Source organism: Acartia tonsa, chromosome 3 (assembly GCF_053477335.1).
Source record: "Acartia tonsa isolate MP-2025a chromosome 3, ASM5347733v1, whole genome shotgun sequence".
Lineage (NCBI taxonomy): Eukaryota > Metazoa > Arthropoda > Copepoda > Calanoida > Acartiidae > Acartia > Acartia tonsa.
In genome coordinates this window covers 50,888,075-50,913,601 of record NC_137262.1, presented here as the reverse complement: position 1 = coordinate 50,913,601, position 25,527 = coordinate 50,888,075, and the positions used below count along the sequence as shown (strand labels likewise).

General features: G+C 31.1%; 2 protein-coding genes across 3 annotated transcripts in view; one reads left to right on the top strand and one right to left on the bottom strand.

Annotated features, from left to right (window-relative positions):
* The window catches only part of LOC145314518 (piwi-like protein Ago3), a 366,650-nt gene that overhangs the window by 86,642 nt on the left and 254,481 nt on the right, over positions 1-25,527 (bottom strand). The window lies entirely within an intron of this gene.
* The window catches only part of LOC145314519 (uncharacterized), a 101,679-nt gene that overhangs the window by 44,308 nt on the left and 31,844 nt on the right, over positions 1-25,527 (top strand). The window contains exons 4-8 of the mRNA XM_080154454.1: positions 9,917-9,997; positions 15,278-15,346; positions 15,913-15,956; positions 17,331-17,469; positions 17,744-17,926. Coding sequence (XP_080010580.1) covers positions 9,917-9,997; positions 15,278-15,346; positions 15,913-15,956; positions 17,331-17,469; positions 17,744-17,926 — 516 coding nt within the window. The remainder of the gene's footprint in view (positions 1-9,916; positions 9,998-15,277; positions 15,347-15,912; positions 15,957-17,330; positions 17,470-17,743; positions 17,927-25,527) is intronic.

Sequence of the window (25,527 nt, the reverse complement as noted above, 5' to 3'; positions counted from 1 at the left end):
TTCCTTTGAAGTCTTTAGACGTCATGACATTGTTGATAGACCAACAGACCAAGAAAATGCTTATTGTCATAGGGAATTTCCAACTAAAAAAAAGTAAGCATATTATCTTTAGTACCTAGTTGCCAAGAAATTTACATTTATTCCATAATATTTCTTACATATGCACAGACAAACAGTCGGCCATTTAGAATATCAGAGGAACTTTTAACAAATATAGAATATAAAAATAAATACAATTTTTGCAAGAAAGTGTCAGGAATTCCTGCCTTTTTCTTTAGATGTGGATTGAATATACAATCTAAGAATTTCTTTATATTTTACTAACCTGGATGGAGAATCTGTAGCTCTGAATGACATCTGGATAAAATTAACCTCTCTCAGTAGTAATTTTAAAATTATTTCATTAGCATCTATACTTTATAATCTGAATCCTATTGAAATTGCATTCCCCATTCTGAGTATCTGTAATATTATATCTTAGACAGAATTATATTTTGCATATGTGTGGAAAACCATACATAAACAAAAAGTAATAAATACAGATCTATCTAGCTGGCTCCTGGAGGCCACCTTGACCCTATCTGGAGCACAACTCAAACCTTTCATCTAAATAAAACAAATTATAAAATTGATTTTTTAAACCCGTCCAGCAGGCTCCTGGAGGCTACCTAGAGCCTGCCTGGAACAAAAATAGAAGACTTACTTAATAAATTTTGTCATATTATTATATTTTAATAATTTTCTATTTAGAAACCTTTCCTCTAATATCAAATATTACCTTTATTGGAATTTACCTTGCCAGCGGCCACAAGCAGTCACCAGTGGTCACCAGGATCCAGGTAAGGTGTCCAAATCAAAAAGTATCAAAAAATATTATAACTGCCTGTCCAGAGTGTACCTGGAGGCCTGCAGCACCTGAACCTGGAGGCCGATTGTCAATTTACCTTCAAATATGGTAATAACATCCAATAAGTTGCATATTTGGTTTAATAAGTGTATCTCTAACTCTTTAAATAAGAAATTTAAATTTTTACCTGTCCAGAGTGTACCTGGAGGCCTGCAGCACCTAAACCTGGAGGCCGATTGTCAATTTACCTTCAGATATGGTAATAACATCCAAAAAGATGCATAATTTGTTTTATAAGTGTACCTCTAACTCTTCAAATACGAAATTTTAATTTCTACCTGTCCAGAGTGTACCTGGAGGCCTGCAGCACCTGAACCTGGAGGCCGATTGTCATTTTTTCTTCAAATATGGTAATAACATCCAAAAAGATGCATATTTGGTTAAATAAGTGTACCTCTAACTCTTCAAATAAATGTTTTTAATTTTTACCTGTCCAGAGTGTACCTGGAAGCCTGCAGCACCTGAACCTGGAGGCCGATTGTCATTTTTTCTTCAAATATGGTAATAACATCCAAAAAGATGCATATTTGGTTAAATAAGTGTACATCAAACTCTTCAAATAAGAAATTTTAATTTTTACCTGTCCAGAGTGTACCTGGAGGCCTGCAGCACCTGAACCTGGAGGCCGATTTTAAATTTTTCTGCAAATATGATGATAACATCCATAAAGATGCATATTTGGTTAAATATGTGTACCTCTAACTCTTCAAATAAGAAAACTTAATTTTTACCTGTCCAGAGTGTACCTGGAGGCCTGCAGCATCTGAACCTGGAGGCCGAATTTAATTTTTTCTGCAGATATGTTAATAACATTCAAAAAGAAGCATATTTTGTTTTATAAGTTGCTCTCTAACTCTTCAAACAAAAAATTTTTAATTTTTTTACCTGTCCAGAAACGACCTTCCAGCCTGCAGCACCTGAACCTGGAGACCTATTCAAAAAATGATTAAATATACGTGAACTAATACCCAAAAGTAAACTTTTATCCTAAATAACCTATAATCTAAAATCAATACCTAGTCCACTGCACACTGTTTACGCGAAAGTGGCAGAACTTCCCCCCCCCCCTTGAATGCTCGCTCAGTCATATTGTCAATATCAAATTTTTTTGCTTTGTTGTCAACACAAGAAGAGATGTAAGAGCACTCTAAAAAATCTTAGTTTATAAATACTTAAAAAAAAACTTTTTTATACATTAGGATAACCTTAGCTTTTTTACTGTTTCGGAAAATTATAAGAGCCTAAAAACTTTTTAGACTACGTATGTCAAAGATTAAAGCTTCGCAGAAACAAACATCGTAAACTATGTGGATAGGGGGGGGGGGACAACCCTTTTATGGGGAGAAATGATATCGTAAAATAGTTTTCTAGTTAAGTAACTTAACCTCTCACAAAATAGATTAAAACCTGTCTTGGAAAAATCGAAGTATAAGGACAGACAATTTGTTTAATTTATAGTTCTAAGAGTGTGTATACTCTATAATTTACATACACAGTGAACAGAACAGTGTGACATAATTAGTTTTCAGAACTCCTGTATTATATCTTATATACAAATCTCTGGTTTAATATTTTATTATTCAATTACCATAGGTAATATGTGTTTTTATGCTTCGCCCCTATCCTCCTGCTTATTTATCTAATAATATGAGGGTTGGGGCATATTAACTACTCTTTCGGTAACGAAACGTTAATTCCAATGACCAACCCTGTTTTATAGAAAAGATGATTTTTAAAGAAATCGACATTTCTTATTTCAAAAATGAGTAAACTTTGTATGTATGTATGTATGCAAAATCATTTTATTATGTGTTAACGTTTTTGCACGGAAATTGAGCAATATAAAATTACATCCTATTTTTAATAGCGGAGCTGCTCTATAATTAGGGCATTCCTACGTTCGTCTGTCAGCATGTTCTATTGTTATCAATTATTATACCTCATATGAATCTTCATAAAAAATGCTCTGCAAAGCAGTTCTATAGTTATTCCAAAATTCATATAGTTCGCCATTTTATTGATAGGTAAGATCTGCTTTTACGGATGTTGTCATCCTTGTTTTATGATTCTTGCGGTAATATGATGCTTTGAATGTTAAATATGTATAGTTACATTTACATATTAATCTTTTTATTGCTTGTGGCTTTAGATTCTAAATATTTTGTATAACTTGTGCTCTATTGTATTTATTATTTCCCCGACGCCTGTAGCGTAACACATCCGCTAAATTTCGGAAAGGTGATAGGTTCGAATCCATGCCAATAACTGCATCGTAACTAAAGATGTTAAATGGTTTCTTCTGTTGCAATATCTGGTGAACTACAGACAAATATAAAGGGTATTCTTTGGTCCAAAACAGGCGCAACTAATTTTTATGCACAGTTAGGCCTTCTAGACAAAAATAGTGCAATTAAAGAGATGGTTGTCTAAATGGCGTACGACCAAATAACCATGTACATATTTCTGCAAGATTTGGTTCAGCGATACAACTTAATAATATCTCGCGAATAAGGATACAAGCGCATCCAAATTTAGATTGGATTTTAATTATTTACGTTCATTTTATAATTCGTCACATTTTAAAGTCTTTGAATTGTTTCATTATATATTTGTAGATTGATATTAATATTTCTTGATACAAATATTAGAAGTTTTATGACAATTTTCTACTAAAATCTATAATGATGATAAACAATTTAATACACTATAAAAAAAAATATAAGCGGTTGCGCCTCTAGCATCTAGAGACTCTCTTTTTTAAGGGGTGGGGAAGGGCAGAAAAAAAAATCAGAACAAGCTTAACAGTTAAGTTTAAAAAATTAAATTGCGTAAAACCTTACAAGACCCATTGGGAAGCTTCCCTAAAATGGAGAACTTAATTGGTTCATCAGTTATCGAAATCTTAAGATACATACTTCGGGAATAGTCCCTTTCGTGGCAACGCCCCTTATAGGGGGGATTCGTCGTATTTTTAAAATGGCTTTTGATAGGCTATTTTAGGTTAGGTTAGGTTAGTTGATTGCCCCACAGGGTTAGGCAAATGGCCCTGCAGGGTTAGAGCCCCCCGCATGCTAGAAATAGGAGAAAGGCTACTGTGAAAAAACGAAGAATCGCCCCTTAAGGAGCGTTGCCACGAAAGGGACTATACCCCCATACTTCTTATTTAATAGGATTCCTTTTTATGGAATTTTATCAATATGTTTTAATGGTGTTAGTCCTAAACTTATAATAAAATATTAAAAAATCTATTAAAGTTTTATGTAAGTGATTTTTATAGTGTATTAAATTTAAGAATAATAAATGCAAACGTTGCAGACATTGATTTAATATTTCTGTGAATTTAAAGTTTAACAAGTGTGAAAACATCTATAAAAACTATAAAAAGTATATTGAACAGCAGCTGAGAAAATTATGTTTTCTTCAAATAGATTCAGACAGATATAGATATAGAGACTTTATAATTACTAACGGCTTCACCCCTAGGGGCCTATAGTTGCCCTTAAGGGGGGTGGGGAGTCGATTCCCCTATTTTAAATTAAAGTTTTGAAAAGAAAAAGTTAAAAAAGTTTTATGGGGTGGTAATTTTTTCTAGTGGCGATTTCTCTTTGGAGGGTGGTGGTACTTTCCCCTAAAATAGTTATAAACCTTCTCAGGACCTATGAGTTGCTACCCTGTAAATGTGAACTATATCGGTGCAGCGGTCAGCGAGATCTTTTGGTACACACCGACAGACAAAAATCCTTTTACTTCGCTACCATATAAACAGTAAAAGTAGATGTATTTGTATTTTAGTTTTGCCACCATAATAAATTGTAATCATTATTACAACGTATATACAATGCTCATAGAGAAGCTTCGCTGTTGATGAACCAGGCAACAATTCCAAGACATCCAATGAAGAATGAAAAATGTCATATATTTGCTTTGAAAAATTGATGTCTCGGGCCACTGAGTTTTGTCAATTTTTTGCATGAACAAGTTTGCAACAAGAAAGATAGCTAGCTGGGAGGATGAAATTGTTTCCCTCTCCTAAAAATGACAATAACAATGAGCTTAAATAAAGTATTAATATTTTCTCACTGAGAAGTTTTAAAATATTTTTTCATCACATTGTTATTTTACTTAAGACTATTTACGAAGGTAGTAAAAGTGTCTGACTCTGATTTAAAAAATTAGCCAATGAGAGGCCAGTATACACTGTAATTGACCAATGGTAAAATTTATAGTGGCCTCTTATTGGCAAATTTTTTTTTACGTCATAATCAGAGTCAGATACTTTTACTAGGTTCCTATTTACCATACTGATTCACAATTTTAAAGTATTTGATCATTTTAATTATGAAAAAAAGAAGTTTGATCAATACACTACACAAATATCTTAAGTATACGGCCTTTTTAACGTAATTATACCAATAACTCACATACCTAATAACTCATTTTATCATTTCTATTGCTTTTGCCCTGCTTTTTATGTAAGTGGTTCAAACTCTATTTTAAAAAGAAAATCCGCTAGCACAAATCTCCCAAATTCTGTATTATAGAAAGACTGATTATTCCAGCGTTTCAGAGCCAGAGCCGGGAGCAACAACATTTTTGGTGGAGCTGGAGCCGTATTTTTCGTTAAAAACGGCTCCGGCTCCAGATTAGCTAAAACTGATTTTTTTAAAGTAATATTATAATTTGGCAACGGTCTATTTCCATATAATAAACTGAAAAACTATTGTTACTTAAAAAATAGACACACATCCTTCTACTTTTATATAGCTTTAATCAAATAAAAGCTAATTATTTTATATTATTTATTTTATTTTATCAAATTCAATAATGAACAAAAATTGATATATTAATTTTAAGGTAGGAGCCTGAGCCGGAGCCGCATCAAAATTAAACGGCTCTGACACGCTGGATTATTCTATTAGTAACTTTAATTGTCTTTTTAAGAGAGGTAGAATATGTTCCCCCTCCCAACCTAAAGATAGATATGTCTCCGTAAATTAAAATATCAATATGATGAAGCACACAATCTTGTCCTCTTGACCTTAAACTCAAGTTCAGAGCTTTACAACACAGTTCAACCCCTTTATAAATGTATTTTTTTATCAAAACAAGGACGATTTCTTCCAAAAGCTTATTGTTATTTATTTATAGACTTTTGTAACACATATTACTCATAGATCTAAAGAGATAGTACAAATGCAGATAAATTGATGTACCTCCCCAATGACGATACTCAAATTACCCCTTCTGTAGATTACAATTAGTGGTTGAAACTTATGGACTGTATTGAACCAATCAAATTCAAGAAAAGTTCCTTAAGTTGTTAATCCGACGAAATTTAAAAAGAATATTATAAAACAGCGCAATGTCCTCTCCTCCCCTCCCCCTGCATTTTTCTCATATTTCTAGTGATAAGAAAAACAAAATACTGTTTTAACCACTCTTATTTTAATAAAGTTCAGTTTATGTGTGTCAGTCTGACCGAACTACCATTTGTAGAAAAGCTTCGCTATTCGCAAGATACAAAAAATATGTTTAAGCAATCATTCTACTTTAAAAACTTAACCAAAACATGCATTTTGATTAAATACTTCATGTACTTTAATAGCCTTATAGCTGCTAGTAGCGGGGCTATTCTATACCTAGGATATTTCCGTCTGTCCGTCACATCAGTTTTAGTAGCAATGACTAGTCTTTTTTATGTCTTTTGAAAACTTAAAATTACTGAAAAATCTGTCAACAATTAGCTTTTACTATTCTAAATACTTTTCTGAATGACATATGCAATGCAATACATGTTACAGCAAGAGATATTATAAAATACGTGGATATTGTAACAATCTTTCAGGGAAGGGGATGGGGTTATCGTTGCATTAGCCAGCTGGGAGAAACATTTTATCAGGGTAATCGAGATTTTCTTACAATATCTATATACTCTATATCCATTTTTACAGCATAAATAAAAGCTTCGCTACTATCTAGGATAAACTATAGGGGTGATTTATTTTGGGAGGGTGGTGGTACCCTCCCCCAAAAAATTTTAAACCTTCCTGGGACCTATGAGAAGCTAACGTGTTAAGGAGAACCCGAACGGTTCAGTGGTTAGAGAGATCCTTCAGTACTGGATATAAGTGACCTTGTTTGTTATATAATATCCATAAAAAGGTATGTCCTATATAATGCATATAATTAATTGTGAGATATTTCTGGTTTATTATGCAGAGGGTGGTGTAGAGTGGGGGGGGGGGGGGCTAAAATAATAATTATCTAAATATTAATAAAGAATATTGTGAGAAAATAATCGGGTTCGGCAGCCGCTGTCGCAAATTATTGACTAGAAGCAGGCTTATCGCAGCTGCAGACTTATATCTTAAAGGAGTTTTGGCTGCGGCTTAACAAAAAAGAGGTCTTTTGTTACAATAAATGACTTATCTTTTAGCAATCAATCGATTTTTTGCGGCTTCGACCCTATCGGCCAGCTGCAGATTTATTTGACGGCAAAAACTTTTTTCAGAAATTTAAAATTTGTCCAAATGAAGGGGACTAAAAATTATTTCGGCGGCCGAACCCTTTGGTCATTAGATCTACTAACAACAGTAAAACGACACGTAGTTAATGTTGCTTAATTAGCTAGCTTTAATTATTTTCTAGTGACGTACTTGTTCCTTGTTAAGGAATATAAATAATTCATAAACAAGGACAAGTTTTTCCAGCATGATTTCAAATTCGATTCATTTCCGATGGATTAAAACAAAGTCTAAGCCATACTGAAAAATCATAGAACTTATCATACAAAATATTCCACAATTTTTTTATCTTTACCTTTCCATTTTTAGAATACGAATTTTTTGGGTTTTTTTAGGCTGTTTTTAAATTTTAAGTAAGGTAAAAAGATAGATTTTTTTCTTCAATGTATTGTAGGTTGATCTACATTTTCTTAATCATTTGTACGAAATGTGTATCTAACAATGTCTTTGTTAAAATATATGTACAAATAACGTATGCATGAATATGTTTTTCAGATGCTAGGTGTACATTATCTTGAATGTATCTTTCTCATACGCTTTATCAAAATTAAGCTAATACATCATAAGTATGACATTCATAAGGATCATGTCGGGTATACAATTGAATAATTAACCTTCCATACACAGTGCATTCGAAGGTGCTTTGACTTTAGTGTCAGAACCTAAATTGGGACATAGTGCATTTCATTACCCTAGGTTAGGTAACTTCAATTCACTTTTCAATAAAATCTAAAATGCAGCGGTTTTTGAGAAAATTAAATTTGAAAATTTCAAGTTCAATTTTCACCCACTAGGAGTTACCGCATAATCATGACAAGAAAAGCAAAGATTATTTATTTAAAATTTTGAACAACTTTGCTTTTATAAAGTTCTTCATAAAACCACTCCTGAAGTGAGTTAATTAATTGCCATTTTTATCAATTGCTTTGCTAAGGTCACGGAAATTCCGCCTTAAATAAATCATATATAGAGAGGTTTTATGACTGACTTTATAAAAGCAAAGTTGTTAAAAATTTAAAATAACTAATCTTTGCTTTTCTTGTCATGATTATGCGGTAACTCCTAGTGGGTGAAAATTGAACTCGAAATTTTCAAATTTAATTTTCTCAAAAACCGCTGCATTTTAGATTTTATTGAAAAGTGAAATGAAGTTACCTAACCTAGGGTAATGAAATGCACTATGTCCCAATTTAGGTTCTGGCACTAAAGTCAAAGCACCTTCGAAGGCACTGTGCCATAATGACTTCGAAACCGATTGATATCCGCTGGATTAGAACCTGTTCTCCCCTATACTGAAAAAATTATGTATAGCAAAGTATTAAAGACAATTTTCCACGAATATTCCCCGAGTTTTTAATCTCAACTTTTTTTAGTTTTACTATACGCGGAAAGCTGTCTATAATACGTCAGTTTATAGCATATCTTTAGTTGGAGTACTGTACTACAACCTAGCACACAATTTAAAATGCACTGATATCGCATGGCAAGTCGAAACGCGCCTTAAATCGGACTTTTAAGCACGCTTATGTGATCCACACATTCCATGTCTATTATTAAGTTTTATATTATTTTAGATAAAAAGTTACTAAAAAGTACCTTCTTAGTATAATCGACTTGGTCGATCCCATTTATGAATTATTAGTAAATGACAACACTTTGTCTAATATTCAGAAAAATATTAATCTTATGTTTAAAGAGACAAAAGTTGATTGATTAATAAGAAACAAGGCGTCTACTTAAATTATCTTTGTTATACATTTTCTCAAGATGCGCGAAGCATCTCGGTATTTGTTATGTCCTGTTATTATCAAAACTAATATATAATCTTCATATTTAAGTTTCTTATAAAAAATAAAAGACAAAAAATCACTTGATGCATAAGACATAGAGACTATTTAAACTATTCTTAATTTGATTTGACCATGTTGGCCTCTGGATGTAATTGTGTTTTAAAACCACAGAATTAATCCTAATAACAGCCCGGAGGAATCAAACTGCAATCATTAATTACAGAATTAATTCTATACTTCAAACTGAAACCGTAACTAATTTTGCGCGAATTTTTAGTGAACTTGTAAAAATCTTAATGATTGCAAATTTATTTGCAATTTGTCAAAAATAATTTTATTTTTTGAAGCTGTATTTTTTTTGCTTAATTACAAGGATAGGCTATTTTCATATATTATGCTAAGTACTATAAAATAAAAATAAATTTTCCTTTTTAAGATATTTTTTTTTTATCTTAAAGTAGAGTGACAAAAATGGTCTTAAACCATCCTAAGGTTAAAATCTAAAAAAAAGCCTTAAACCACCCTGGGACCTATATAACGCTAAAAGGAAAAACTTAATTAGTTCTGTAGTTATTCTAAAGTTTCAGACTATACGCGATACTTGGAACGCAACTACTATACAACTAGGTACATATTATTCAATGTCTATATTATACAACTATGTACTTAACTAATATCTTTCTATTCTTTTATAGGTGTGTGGACTGTATGTGGACAAAGCTACTCATAAAGAAATATTCAGTTTAATCAAAGAAAAAACTTTACTGGACCTAAAGGTACATTTACAGTTCATTATCATGCATTACAGTGATAAGTCATCAGTATAAATATTTTATACTGAAAAATCTGTAAGATTAGTGTAAAAGTATATTGTTTAAAATTAGTTTGAAGTTGATTTTGATATTGTCCAGGTATATATATGGCCTGTACAAAGATGTTAGTTTGATAAAGTAGTCTTGGGTTGAGATGGATCAATAGCTTTTAAAACCAAATACTAAGTTTCTTAGAAATTAATGGTTTTGCTTTCTCTGAAATCGTAAAGAATACACTAACATCACTTGATTTTGTACAGGGTAAACCCGCAGGGTTGGGCTCCTTGCAGGGGTAAAATAAGGGTGGGTGGGGCTTACTTTCTCTAAAACTACGAACAATTTAATTTCCAGATGTCCTATCCCTGACAATCTAATGTATTATGATCATGAGTCAATTTTTGACTGTTTAGAATCAGAAATAGAGGGGACAATGCCCACAATGGGCTTTTTATTACACTAGTCCCCAAAGTTTTAGAATAACGTATTCTTATTCGTTGGCTTAATGTTGAATTTTGATGGATTGCTTCATTAAGTTGAGTGTTCAAACGTATCAACCATTAATTTTTATCTACTGAAGGGGTTATTTTGTGTACCAGCATTGGGAATGTACAAGAATTTATCGGCCATTAGCTTAGCCCTTTAGATCCCTGGTTTAGAATAATATGTGTGTCGTGCCAAAACTTGTGTCATTTTGTCTAATTGGGTCCATTTACGTATTTATTTTGTCTATGTCTACAATTACTTGCTATCCTTTTAAGATGTTTTAGATTAATTATATACTAGATTTTTAGTAGTGGAGCTACTCTACAAGTATTAGGTGTGTTTAGATGATTTATTCAGTTTTCATCATAAGGAATCTGAACTAACCTATTTAAACCATTATTATACATGAACAAATATTCTATATTTTTTTATAATGATGTCAATTAAAGCATGCTATCGTACAATAAACTGTAGCAGGCCTGATCATTTCATTTTACTATTTAGACTGGCGAAAAAGTCATAGGTTATTAAATTTTACTTTATGGTTAAACATCCAAATGTCTTTTATTATTCATGCATTTTAAATGTTTGCTAATTGATAAAACTCTGTTGAAATTGTCAATAATTGAAAGGGTAATTTTAGACTTATCTGTAATAAATGCCTTTTCTTGCTTTTTACGAATTTGTTGTATTTATGACTTTTTTCATTTGTTCTCAGCAACAATTTTATGATTTTATTGCCTGGCAAAAAAATGACCTTTTCAGAATTATTTGCACGTTTTCTATGGAGAGCTTTTGTTCAAATTTTATCATTAAAGATCACTTGCTGTGCTATTAACAGTTTGTTTCATCAACCCCTTATACTGAATGAAGAACGAATTTACTTTTATTTTCTTAAAGATTAAATTTTTTTTAATTGTGTACTAAAACCTAAAAAGATATATAATAGTATTTTACAATTTTATATTAGACTGTTAACTTTAATGAAAATAGAAAATTTTGAAGCTAGAAACTTTTTAAGATTTAAAATGTTCAAAACTAAGATTTAAAATATAACAACTAAATGATTACCTATAGTCAACAAGCTAATTAAGTCTAAATTATATTTGGGGGGCAGATAAAAAGGTTGTCATTACTGCTAGGCGTTGGCCCCTAATTTCGCCTAAAATCATGAAATTTTTTCGAGTTAATTTAGTGTTGTTTAACTAAATATAAATCCTATTGAGTACAGTTGTCAACAGCTTCAAATTAGCCACGCTCACATACCTTTCAAAAGTTTTACTAAACACACTGTAAAATGAAATGCTACTCTTAATATGATCTCTTATTGTAACAAAGAAAATTGTTAAGATAAGTGTGAGAAATGAGTTAATAATGTTAGTAGCGTAGTAATTGATCTCCTTACACGATGTGCTTTTGGACAATAAAGTTGTAAGAAGTGCTTAGGTACAAAAAAAGTAAATCTAAGTCAATTGCATTTTTGGTGTAGAATCCTAAAACATTTACTGAGAGTTTTAAATAGATTTTATCTAGTCACCTATAGAATTTTGAATGAAAACTTGTGAGTTCGAGCAAGTAAATGACTTAACTGCATAGGACTTTATTAAACACCACTTTCAATTTCAATTGTCTATGAGCACAGCGTGCATGCACACTACTCTGCTCGCCCCTGTCTTATTAATTGATTCCCCTGCTTAGTTTACTGGCCATTTTATACCACAACATTTACTTCCAACTATTTGTTATGACAAGTACATCCAATTCAAAGCTGTATTGTTCAATTCAATAATGTTTTTTTATAACAATTTTGAACATGAAAGATTTCATAGATATCACACATTTTTTTTCTTTTTACTGTAGTTATTTAAAAACATCATGGACTATGACTTAATAATTAAAAAATAACCAGGGAACTTGAGGGATAAGACAATTGAAGATAAATTGATGTAAGTTACAATGAGGAAAAACAAAATTAATCCTTCTGTTAATAAAAATTATTTGTTGAAAAGTTTGGACACTCAGAGATTGAACCAACTAATAAAGATTTGATATAGTACCCAAAGTTTTGAGTTAACATATGCGAGGGCATGTCTATAAAACTTTGGTTACTAGTATAATATACAGTCCAATATCCCCTCCCTACCATTTAATGAATTATTTTTTGAAAAAGAGTTAAAGAGGAGCTTTACTTGTAACAATACAGCGAGAGAAAATAAAATAAAATACTCATCAAATTTTCTACATCTGATAAAATATAATCATGAGATAGAGGGTTTCTTAATAGAGATTTGTTGGAGTAATAATTTTAAAATGGTTGATTATAAATTATGACTCGACGACTGTAGTTGGTTTTTCCTAAATGTTATGGCTTTCCTAAAATCATTATTTTGTTTTTTTATTATTAAAATTCAACACAACAACCAGTTTTTATTATTTTTTCAAGGCGTAAGAAAACGTTTTTTTTTATTATAAATCTAATACTCTAATTATATCTCTATTGGATTGAATGAGAGAATAATTTAGTCGCCCTGGTCAAACTTTCGCATAAAGTAATTAGCAACAATATTTGCAAGATAAATTATTTAGTGGCACTAATCAAAACAGCAAAAGAACCTATTTTTCATATTAACAAAAAACATAAATCAAACCTTTGGATGAAAGTTAAAACAGTGCATTTTAATGAGTTGCTCCACTTTTTGGACTTCTATGTGTAAAACACTTACATTTTTTGCTTGCATTAAGGGGGGGGGGAAGTTCTGACACATTTGCGTAAACCTGGTGTATAGGCTTTATCTTTGGACTGAGAGGATAGGTTATTAGGGATAAAATCATTCTTATATGATAAATTTCCCCCAGATTTAAGCTTTTTTGGATAGGCCTCCAGGTCCCGGAGCTCCAGGCCTCCAGGTGGTCTCTGTACAGGTAAAAATTAAAAATAAGATTTTTTTTGAAGAGTTAGAGGTTAACTTATAAAACAAAATATGCTTCTTTTTGATTGTTATTCACATATTTGAAGAAAAAACATACATATTTTGTCTCATAAGCTGACATCTAACTCTTGAAAAAAAAATTTTTTTTTTCATTTTTACCTGTAGAGAGACCACCTGGAGGCCTGGAGCTCCGGAACCTGGAGGCCTATCCAAAAAATCTTAAATCTGGGGGAAATTCATCATATAAGAATGATTTTATCCCTAATAACCTATCCTCTCAGTCTAAAGATGAAGCCTATACACCAGGTTTACGCCAATGTGTCAGAACTTCCCCCCCCCCTTAATATGCCTGTAGGTTTGATTTTTAATGCTCTTAGTTAAAGCACAATGATAAGAACTCCATCCCGTTAAATAAGTCTAATTTTTATAAAATACAGGAAGTAACTTTAAAAAGAACCATTTGGATTATAAATAAAATTTTAGTCAACTATTTCTTTTTAGATATTTGTGCAAAAATCTTATGCTAATTCAAAAATTGGCGGATTTATTAAATTACCAAATTGTTGTTATTGTGCAGAGATAATGCGAAAGCTGAATCTTTTCTCCCATGTGGAACAAAGTCAGTGCTGAAGATATCTTGAAAAGTATCCCTTCTCGTCAGTAGATACCCTAATCGCCCACCTATTTTATTATTATTCTTACTTTTTTTTTGGTTTAAGATTGCAATTTTCAAAGAAATATATCTTTTTAAACATTAAAAATAGAAGGACAAATTGAGTTGCTCATTTGTCAAAAGATAATTAAATCAACAACCTTTAATATCACACATGTAAATCCCAATAAAAAAGAGTAGATGTTGAAATGGTAATAATCACAAAAACAACCCAACTATTTATAATAGCAGCAGAGAAAATTGAATTAGAAAATACGAAGAGGGGTTATTAGTGTCAAACTTGTATTATAAATGATTCATCAAACTATCTTGTTCGTTCAGTAAGAAGAACAATTCGTAGCACCGAGAAAAAATTGGACCTTTTTATCAGAAATAAATAGACAGTTTTTGGAGTATAAGAACTAAATATAACATTTTGAATCTACCTTTATATTCATTTCTTTTTTATTCTGAAATTCTCATTGACAACAATATTAGCGAACTATAGTGAACCAGAATTATAGTTTTTTATTGATCATAGTTTTCCATTAAGCTTTTCTTGCGATTAGTAAGCCTTTTATTCCTGATTTAAAGATGATTAATATTTGCTCCCATGCCTTTTTCAATTTAATTCTAATTTAACAACTAAATATCTAAATTGTCTAGAAAATGCAAATTAAACGGTAATTACACAGAATTTCAAATATTTTCCCAACGCCCCTCATTTTCCACACCCCCTTTTTTTAGGGGATGTAGTTTAAATGCTCCCCTCAACTCCCCCCTTTTTCTATTATAATTTTAAAACCTCAGCTATTTATTTATTTATTTTCCCTTACTTCATAAAAAATGTTGAAACAAAGAAATAAGAGTAAACACATTTTTTTTCAAAATGATTTTTACGCTTTTATCTTCCTTTAAAACAGGCGCAACCATCTTAAAGTAAGAATGATTACAGCCAAAGTAATCGCCTCATTTGAATTTGATTATTTTCCTGCAAGGTTTTTTGAATACTGAGGATAAATCATTGCAAATAAGGATAATGCGATGGGTTTGAAATAATTAAGTTTGGAGTGTTAATTAGTTTTCCTTTGCCGTCTAAAAAAGTTAGCAAACCACCAAAAAATGTTGCAGTATCTCATTCTTATACATAAAAAAATCTATGACTATTCATTTTTCTAGGTTCGAAGTGAAGGTGTTCTTCCTGTAAAACAAACCAAATCTGCTCCAGTTTCATGGAAGAGTGTAAAGGTAGGCCCAAATATTAGTTAAATATATAATCTGTTTGTATATAAAATATTATGTCCTGTAAGATATCGTGAAAGGCTGGATCGATGATTTAATATTTTCAGGCCCTTGGCAGGATATAGGTTAATTGTTCCTACTAAAGATTTGACACTAAAATAATCCCACTAATCAAATTTGGTTGGTTTCAGAGGCTATAGGCGACGTCACTTAAAAGTACAGCACTTTAAGTCTTTAAATACATAGACATCAATTTCATTCTTAAAAGTTTTAATCATGTCTTTGCCTTAAAATCTACATTGTTATTCAATCACTTGAATTAGCAATTTATAAGAAAAGACACTTATGTTACAAATGATAATGTATGGAAGTATTAAAATATTAATGATGTCTAAATTATATTATTTGCACTTCTAACATTTTAAATTCTGCGAACATACATATAAGAAGTTTAATTTATATTTGTTCATTACTTATTGAGATCCTAAGCTTCAGACAAAAGACCTTACTAATATGATGATTAATACACAAAACATTGATATTAATAAAAAAAAAAATTATTTTTTATTTAGGATGAAGGATTAGAATCCAGTGATGAACTAGATGAAGGAATAAGGTAATTAAGATCTTTAGAATGGTAAATTAAGTATTTAAAACTTGAAGGATGGTTGTTACTGAAGAATCTATCTTTATAGGATTTGCTAGAAGAAAATAATTAAAAATTTTGCAAATTTATTCAGAGTAATCGATTTCAAGGATTTAGGGTGCGACACTTCTTAATGTTATATGCGTTAATGTGATGGGTAGGAATCTAATAAAGAAACATTTATTCCTTCCAATGTCAGACGTGAGTTAATATTAGATGTAGGGAATGCATTTGCCCATTAACACAACACAACCCTTTTCAATGCTTATTAGAACAAACTCACTAATTTAAGTAAAACTTGACTTAGGTGATCCTATGAAGCATCGAGCTGTTGTTTGCGAAAAGTGAATAAATTTTCTCCCAAACTTATTTCCTTTCTTTGGATATCCACATTCTTGAACAATTCTGAATAAATAAATAACAAGGATGACAACATCCATAAGTAGCGAAGCTCAATAATGAAGGGATAACAGGAAAATTTTTTATATAGAGCAGTGTCATAAAATAAACATAAAACTTGATAAAATAGCGAAATCACGAAACCTTTAAAATTATGAAAACTTAAAAATCTAGGAATCGATCTAGCACCGCAATTAATAGACAAATCCTTAATGAAACTTGATGTAAAAATGTAGAATATAAAATACGTAAAAATCTAGAAATCGATCTAGCAACCCAAATAACAGACAGATGGAGAAAACAATGTATATATATAGGTATATATTATCGGAATCTTCTCTAAACATTTCAGTTGTCTATCTTGAATAGGAGCCGAGAAAATCACGTTTTCTCCATAGCGTTACGGACGGACGGACAGACAAAGTGAATTATAGTGTAGCTTTGCTACTAAAAATAATAAATACCACTTTCTTATGAAAGTGTTTATGTTATTGATTAAACTTTTTTTAAATTTAAATAATCAATACTAGAGAACCTTTTTAAGAGGATTATTATTTTTAATTTATCAATAGAAATGCAAATTAATCTTTTCTCTATATTCGAGATTGAAAATGTTTGATAATTTTTTTAAAGTCTACAATCTTAACGTACTTTAAAAAGAAAAATGTTTTTTTTAATGAATTATTTTGATTGGATATTAATATGCTGTAAGTAATTAAAATAACTTATTAAGGCACTTTCAGAAAGTGAAAAATTCGGAGTATATTTTATATAGATCAATTTCCCTATCCCAATGTGAGATCTCAAAAACAGTTGAAAAAATTTATTTGTTCCCATCTTCTATGATGAAAACTTGGTAATGGGTCATGTTTTGAGCTGTTTTGCGAATGTTAATCAATCATGATCTAGAACCTTACCAACTAAAAATGTTATTTATTATTTCAGGATGGATGAGCCACTGAATAAGGTTGATGATCCTGGCGGCGGACACAACAAACCTGGAGACAGCGGCCACCAGCGACATAAACATGGAGACAACGGCCAACATCAGCAGGATAGAAGCAGGGCTAGGGAACCTACAAGGGATGGATACTTAAAATGGCACATAACTCTTAAAAATGATAAATTTCAAAAGCTTTGATAAGGTCAAAATACAAAAATTGGAGGGAAAGTCCAATGAAGGTTTGAATCTTATCTACAATCCTTTTATTCCCCTAAAATAGAATTTCAAGAAATAAAAAATGATTTATAAACTATCGTTGATGGTCCAATCAAAGAATTTGTTACCCTTAGGCATTGGATTGCTTGTCTGTTATGAGACCTGAATAAAATGCGCCAATTTAAATACCCAACTCAGGATAAGAATGGGGAAGCTTGGCCTCGGTGGGGGTGGGGGCAAGGGGGATAGCAACAGGGAAAGAAGTGAGGCGAGAGGGAGCGGAGGAAGTGGGAGTGGGGGAGGCAGTGATATTGAGTTCACGGAGGTCAAAATATCTCTGGAGTTGAAGGAACAGCAAGGTTTAGGCTGTTCTATTTGTAAGGTAAACATTTTTTACTATTTTCTTTTGTTTCTTATGCTATTATACACCTATAAAACATGTACAATTAGTTTAAACAGCTTAGGTTAACAAAGGTAGAAATTCTCAAACCCAAGGAGCATACATAAGGTAAATAACGCCCATTATTAATCTAGCTAATTCATTGCACAAAGTTTAACTATAAGTCTGGACTTGTTTAGGTTAATGTGTTAGGTTGAACCTGTTTATAAGACATTGCATAACCCAAATCTTACATTAAAAGCAATAAGAACCTGACTCTTCTAGCAACTCAATCGTATTGCAATTTACTTAAAATTTCTAGCTTCCATATTTAATGTTGATTGTAAGACATCAAATGATAGGCAAAAATTTTGACTTACTTGCAATTTTTATTTACAAGTTTCTCTCTATTTAAAGAAAGAAAGAAAAATTAACTGTTTTAAATATAGAAACTCTACTTTTTATATTTGAACAGAAGGCAAAGATGATAATTTTGAAAAAATACAAAGATTCTAAAAGATTAGCAAAATATTAGGACATTTTTTCAGCGCTCATATTGCAGTAACTCAAAATTTCTTTTAATTTAATTATGATTATTCTCTTTTTGTTATATGCAAAGCCGCTTCAATTGTTTATGTCCAGTAATCTCTTAACAGCTCGAGCATATTACCTACTAACCAACGTATATTGATTGTTGAGTAGCTTCTCTTGCTCTGAAAAACGAATAACATACAGTAAATACTCAATTAGATCACATTAAAATTAATTGAACGTAACATTTGGTTTTGATTAAAACATTTTATTTTACCACTTTTTACTCATCAACCGATATTCAATTAGATATAATCACATTAGCATTTATTATCAACACAATGGTGCCAACATCCAAAAAGCGAAGTTGAACAAATCAACAAACGAATTGTTACAACTTTGTAGTAGCAGAACTTTCATTATTGAAGCTTCTGTGCAGAATATTTTAATAATTTCTTTAAATTTTCACTGTAATCACTGTTCAAATTTCTACATTTCATACAATATACCTTATTGATCAGGAATTTCAATCAATACAAGGATTGGACTCAAAGAGAAAATCATAGGATGCTCAAACTATTGTCAATACTATATATTACAGATTGACGGTCGGAAACAACTTAATTTAGAAAAAGATTTGCTTATAAAAAGAGTTTTAACATTGAACAAGGTCCCTTATTTTAAACGGGTCATTTAGTTTTATTATGGTACATTTTTTGCATTATTGAATTATTCGTTCCTAATCAGTGAAGCTACTTTACAACGAGTTCAATCAGTTGGTTTATTTGGAGTAGGGTTGGGCCGGATACTTTTTTGGCCGGATACCGGATATCCGGCTGATTTCAAATGCCGGATATCCGGTAACCGGCCAAATATCCGGCCAACGCCGGATATCCGGCAAATATCCGGCTATCCGGCCAAATTACCGGATATCCGGCCAGATAACCGGCTAAATTACCAGATATTAAAGTAGTAAAAAAAAAATTCTTCAGAAATCTTATAGGAAATTTACATAAAGTTAAACTTATTCAGAAAAAATGTTCTTCTAGCTTCAATAATAACAAAATTATAGCCATTTAAGATTTTAAAAAGCAGAGATTTTTGGTGTAAAGTATAAAAAATTATAGAGCCGGATATCCGGCCAGATAGTTTCAATATCCGGTATCCGGCCGTATATCGAAAATGGCCGGATATCCGGCCACACCGGATATCCGGCCCAACCCTAATTTGGAGATCATTATATAAGGGGGGGGGGGGGGGGGGGTAATGCAACCATCTCGTAATCAATGTGTAAATGGCACTTAGAATTCGAATTTCGATCTTAAATTTGCATGAGTAATACTTGGTAGGTCTATTTTCCCTAAATCGAACAAAAAGTTGAAAAAGTAACAGCTAACGGCTCAGCCGTTTAGCCGTTTTTTTGCTATTTTTTGGGCCAATCTTCACAAATTACGTAGGTATCAAAACATATTGAAACATATTTTTGCTTTATATCATGTGAATGATACAAAAAAAAAACATTTATTTGATTTCTAATAACAGCAACTACCGGCTAGAACCGTTTGAAAATATTTTGAAGCGGCAAAGAGTATTATGTGGAGATAGGTTTCGTGATGGATTTGCCTTGAAAATAGCCAAAAAATGGCTAAATAACTAAGCCGCCAGCCGTTATACGTAACTTTTCCAACTTTTTGTTCGATTTAGGGAAAATATACCTACCAAGGTTTAGTCATGCAAAATTTAGAGATGGTTGCATTAACCCCCCCCCCCCCCTTCCCTTCTATTGAGTTACTGAGTAATATAATACATGAACAAAACTGTATTTACTAGTATAATTCATAGTCTAATGTCCCACCCCTCGCATCCATCTACTCTTCTTATTCTCTTTCCAATTTTAGAATGTGTCTAATTTTAAATTTTCTTATTCGATCACAAAGCATTTTTTCCCCATAATCAATTTCGGGAATTTATTTTTTAATATGAAAGTATACCTACTTATCTTGTTAGGTTTGTTTACCAAAAATTTATATTTTTCATAGTTATGTACCGTACTTCATTATATAATTATTCTTAATTGCTATTTTAATAAACCACATGATGTCATTTAGAGATTATTATTAGGTAAGATATTGATAACATAACTTCTTATTAAATAACAGTACACTTTTCCTTAGGTTTCAGGTTCGAATCTCTAAAGTAAGGTCTAAAAAATGTTAAAAAACAGGTTAATTTAATTTCTAGTATGGCTTCGAAACTGATTAATATCCGGTGGATTAGAAATGGTTCTCAGCCATACTGAAAAACTATGTATAGCATCGTATTATATCCAGCGTATCAATTGATATTAAATGAAAAAAATATTTTTTACTGTGTAAGACAGTGATTGTAAACAGACAGACAAACTATTGAAAAATACAAATGACATTAATCCACCAAATATTTATTAATGAAAAAAAAACAATGCTTGATAATTAAAAATAAGTTATGATTGTATAGCAATTAATTAGAAAAGTTACAATAGATTAATTGTCCATATTAACCCCTTCCTGGCAACGTAGTGGTCATTTTTTTTTACTTAAATCAAACCTGTACAAATTATTAACGACACAATTAAGATACAATTAATCATAAAACATAAAGAATTATAATTTAAGTATGACTCGATAGCCGCAGCAAATTTACGCAGCCGCCCATTTGTTTTGACAATCCACATAAATTTAGCCGTTAAAGAATATTAATTAAGACTCTTCTAATCAAAATTAACCTCTTTTCATCTAAAGGGATCAATAATGGACAAAAATATATATCTCCAATGATGAGAAACAAAAACACCCATTCTGAATCTAAAATTAAAATTGAAAAGCATGTAAACTACAAGTTTAGAACCAACTAATTAAATTAAAAGTGCCCAAAATTTTTGAGCCCACGATAATCAGATAACATGATTATGATTAAAAATATGGATACCAGTAAAATTTACAGCCTAATGTCTTCTCCATCCCTTCTGAATCTCCCATTCTTTTATTCAACAAGCCGCAGCCCAAATGATTGGCTGCCGAGCCTTGATTAAAAGTTATGACATTATCTATCATTTGTGTATGCATATTATTTTATATAAAATTCTAAATGTTTTCCTAAAAATGTTCCCATAGTAAAGTATTTGTTTTGATTTACAAAAATTTACAATTTTGTTGTACTTTGTTGTAATTTTGCAATTAAAGGAATAAATCAAAAAATATTTAAAGTTCAATAACAAGAAATAAAATTTCAAGATTAAAAAAGATTAAAATACAGAATTCCCTTAGATTGTACAATCTTTGTTTGAGAGACCTAAAAAACTGTTTCTGGGTCAAAGTATTTCCCTTATACAATTTTATATATTGGACCAGCAAATTAATATTTCAAACATCTTTTTTTTTTAAACACAACCTCGAATACAACGTCTTAATTGTATTATATCTAGCTTAATTTATGAATGACGGACGGACGCACAGTTACTATTTAAAGGAAGCCTGCAAAGAAATACCACGCTTTAACTGCTGAAAGACTGCCACAAGTAGACCAAATACCCCAAATTTGAAGCCTTCATCTTCTATAACAAAAAAGTTCTAGGCATTTTAAAATGACATTTTATATACAATGAAAATTTTGAAAGAATTGCAGTGCTAATGTTAGAAATTTTGAAATTAAACTACGTGGCCTAGAAACAAAATTATAAGCTTATTTTTGTCATAAATTTAGGCAACCAGTAACTAATTATATTTTTACAATAAAAATACCCATTTTTATATTCGAAATCATTAAAAAAAAATAAGTTTAACTTGCGTTGTACCGATTGTACTGTAGCCAATCAGAAGGTTGAATCAGCTAAACAACCAATCACAGCTGAGCTTGTCTTAGTTTCCCCCTTTGTTTCCGTTTGATTTTTGTTTAAAAATGCAATTTAAATCGAATTTTTTTCATGGATTTTGACTATGAGATGTGGTGTTTTTATTGTAAAAATGTAATCAGTTACCTGCAATCTAAGTTTCTGACAAAGATAAAGTCATAATTTTGTGTCTAGGCGACGTAATTTAATATTGTTTTTTTCTTTTATAAGCATTGTAAATCTTTCAAAATTTCATTGTACATAAAATGCTATTTTGAAATGCCTAGAACTTTTTTGTTATTGAAGCTGAAGGCTTTAAATTTCGGGTATTGGGTCTACTTGTGGCAGTCTTTCAGCAGTTAAAGCGTGGTATTTCTTGCAGGGGTCCTTTAAGGAAATCCTTTGATTTTAAAGTAAATTGATAATGTTAAGGAAACTCTGTTTAAAGTAATTGAATCACAGCAGAGGCTAATTTTATAGAAACTAAACACTTTTAGATTAAGAATGCGGATATTTGTAAGGAGCAAAGATGCTAATAAAGTCTCATCTGTGTCTGACAAAAATACTGAAAATGCTTGATGTTAAATTTCTTACCTTTTGAGTTGTAATTACAGACAAGATTTGCTTATATCATCTTACCTACCCAACTATTACCAAGCCAAAATAATTCAATAGAACAATTTTATGCTTCTGGTGATGATTAAGTAGTATTTTTCCCCCAGATTACGCCTTATTGTTAAAAGATTCAAGTAATGTTTTAAATCAATAGGACGATTTTAATATATCCAAATGCCCTCATAGAGCTATGTGTGTAACTTTACAATACTTTTAGATATAGAAAATCTTTTTATTTACTAGAATATATAAATCAACTAGCGACTGAGCCCCAAGCATCTCGTAGATCTATGTTTAAAGGGGCGGGTCTGGTGCAGAAAAATAGCTGGAAACCCGGGGTGAATGTGAAGATTTTCTAAAATAAAGGACTCAATCTGTTCAGTTTATAAAAAAAAACCTCAGCAGTTTATTCAAGAGGATAGATATTATTAATAGAAAGATGTTTAATTAGTATGTGATTATTTTATGCCTTTGTAATTATTCAGTATTTTATGACCTTGTAATTGTAAACATGTATGTGGTGTACGATTTTATTTTTCCCCAGGGATATAGGAATAGGACACTTGACAAAAAATCAATATTCCAGATAGCAATATGACTTTGGATAGCTAAAATTGATGATAGTGGAATAATATTGCAAAAAGTATCATTTTCTTCTGACCTTCCTTTAAAAATGTTTAGAATTACTTTTTATGGATGAATTAATTTATCAGCCATTGTCCTATCCCTTAATTCTGCTTTTCTCCCCTACAGTTTTTATGCACAAATAATTTCCGCTGTCTTCCTATCTTTCCCCTTCAATTAGTAAAGTTGAGAGGATGGAAACAGTTACTATTCTGTTTTATATGTAATTAAGATTTAACATTTTCCATAAAAGTACCCCACTATATTATAGGATATTATTTGATATTTATTTAATGGAGCTTTAATGAATTGGTAAAACCCTTTGAAGTTTGATTACTTGGATATAGTTCCTTTCAAGGCAACGCCTCTTAAGGGGCGTTTCGTCGCCTTTCACAGAAGCTATTCCCCTATTTCTAGCTCCTGCGGGGGGCTCTAATCCTGCGGGGCCAATTGCCTAACAACGTGGGGTACTGACCTAACCGAAAAAAACATCAAAAGCTACCGTAAAATCACGACGAAACGCTCCTTAAGAGGCGTTGTCACAAAAGGACTATGCCCGATCGCTCAAAATACAAAAATGAAAGAAATCAAATATTAAACTTAAGTAAAGGCAAAATACTTTCAACCCCCTAACCATAATATTTTTGCCGAATCAAATCATAGTTAGAAATTATCAGACCAGAAAAAAATGCGTTATCAAAAAGAGAAATTTATTTACCTTATATTATTGCTTTTGGTTAATGAATATTGCCTAATAGAATCTAATTTATTTCATTTTAAATCCATAAATTTTGATAAATAGATTTTGGTTAAAAAATTACTTTGTGATACGCTTTTAGTAACATGCAATTATGATACTACTTTAATTATCTAAATGTAAAAATATATTTTTTTTTTAATGAAAAATAAAATAGGTTAAACTGTTTTTAACCTATTTTAAAACATATATCAAAAATATACTATGACACCAGTAGAATTAAACTGCAGAGCCTAAATTTGAATTAAGTCCCCAATAAACTTTTTTGAGGGGATTTAAAAATTAATTTTACTGTTGCTGTGGTCTTTTTTGATCAGAGCAAAAGGTCTTTTTTTATTTGGGTAAAATTCGTAGCTTTTAGAGTGTTTTGCTTCATATATATAGTATTCTGGTATAGAGTAAAATTAGGCCTTTTGATTTCATCTAAATTAATTCATTAAAAACTTAATTCTTTACAATATATCAATGAATTAACTTTATCGTGCTTGTTTTCCATCACTTATTTAAAACACAAAAAATTGGCTGTAAAGGGTTAAATAGTGAAAGATGACAACAAACGTTTACGCAATACAACAAATTTTTTTTGTCACATATACAAATATGATAAAATATAAGATTATTCAAACTTATTTTTTAAAATATTTTTAAAAAGCATGTATCTTTTATGTGTATAGTTTTCATTCTTTTCATTTTAATTAAATAAAAATTATTTAACTACATTGGAAATACGTCACTTTGTGAAAACACTCTTTTTTGAATTGTAAAAAACTAAAATGAAACGAGACTTCTAATTGGTTCAGACTTCAGAATAATATGTTTTATTTTAATGTTAAATTTCTTCTATATAAATTATTGTTTTAGAAAAAAATTTTTTGCATCGAACAGAGTAGAGTTTTTATTATTGCATTGATATAATCTGAATCACATCAAATTGTTCTGTAAGAAACAATTTAACCCCAAACTAAAAAATGCTTTTGCTTCCATCAAAATGATCACAGCAACATATAAAATTGATTTTTAAATCTCCCAAAAAAAGTTTATTGGGGACTCAGTGGCGTGCGAACCGAAGGGGGCATTTGGGGCAATCGCCCCCCCCTAGCGACCAAAACGCCCCCCACTGCCCCCCCCTAGCAACTGCCCCCCCTGCCCCCCCCTAAATGTTAAAAAATGCCCCATTTTGCCCCCCCCTGGTCAACAAAAATGCCCCTT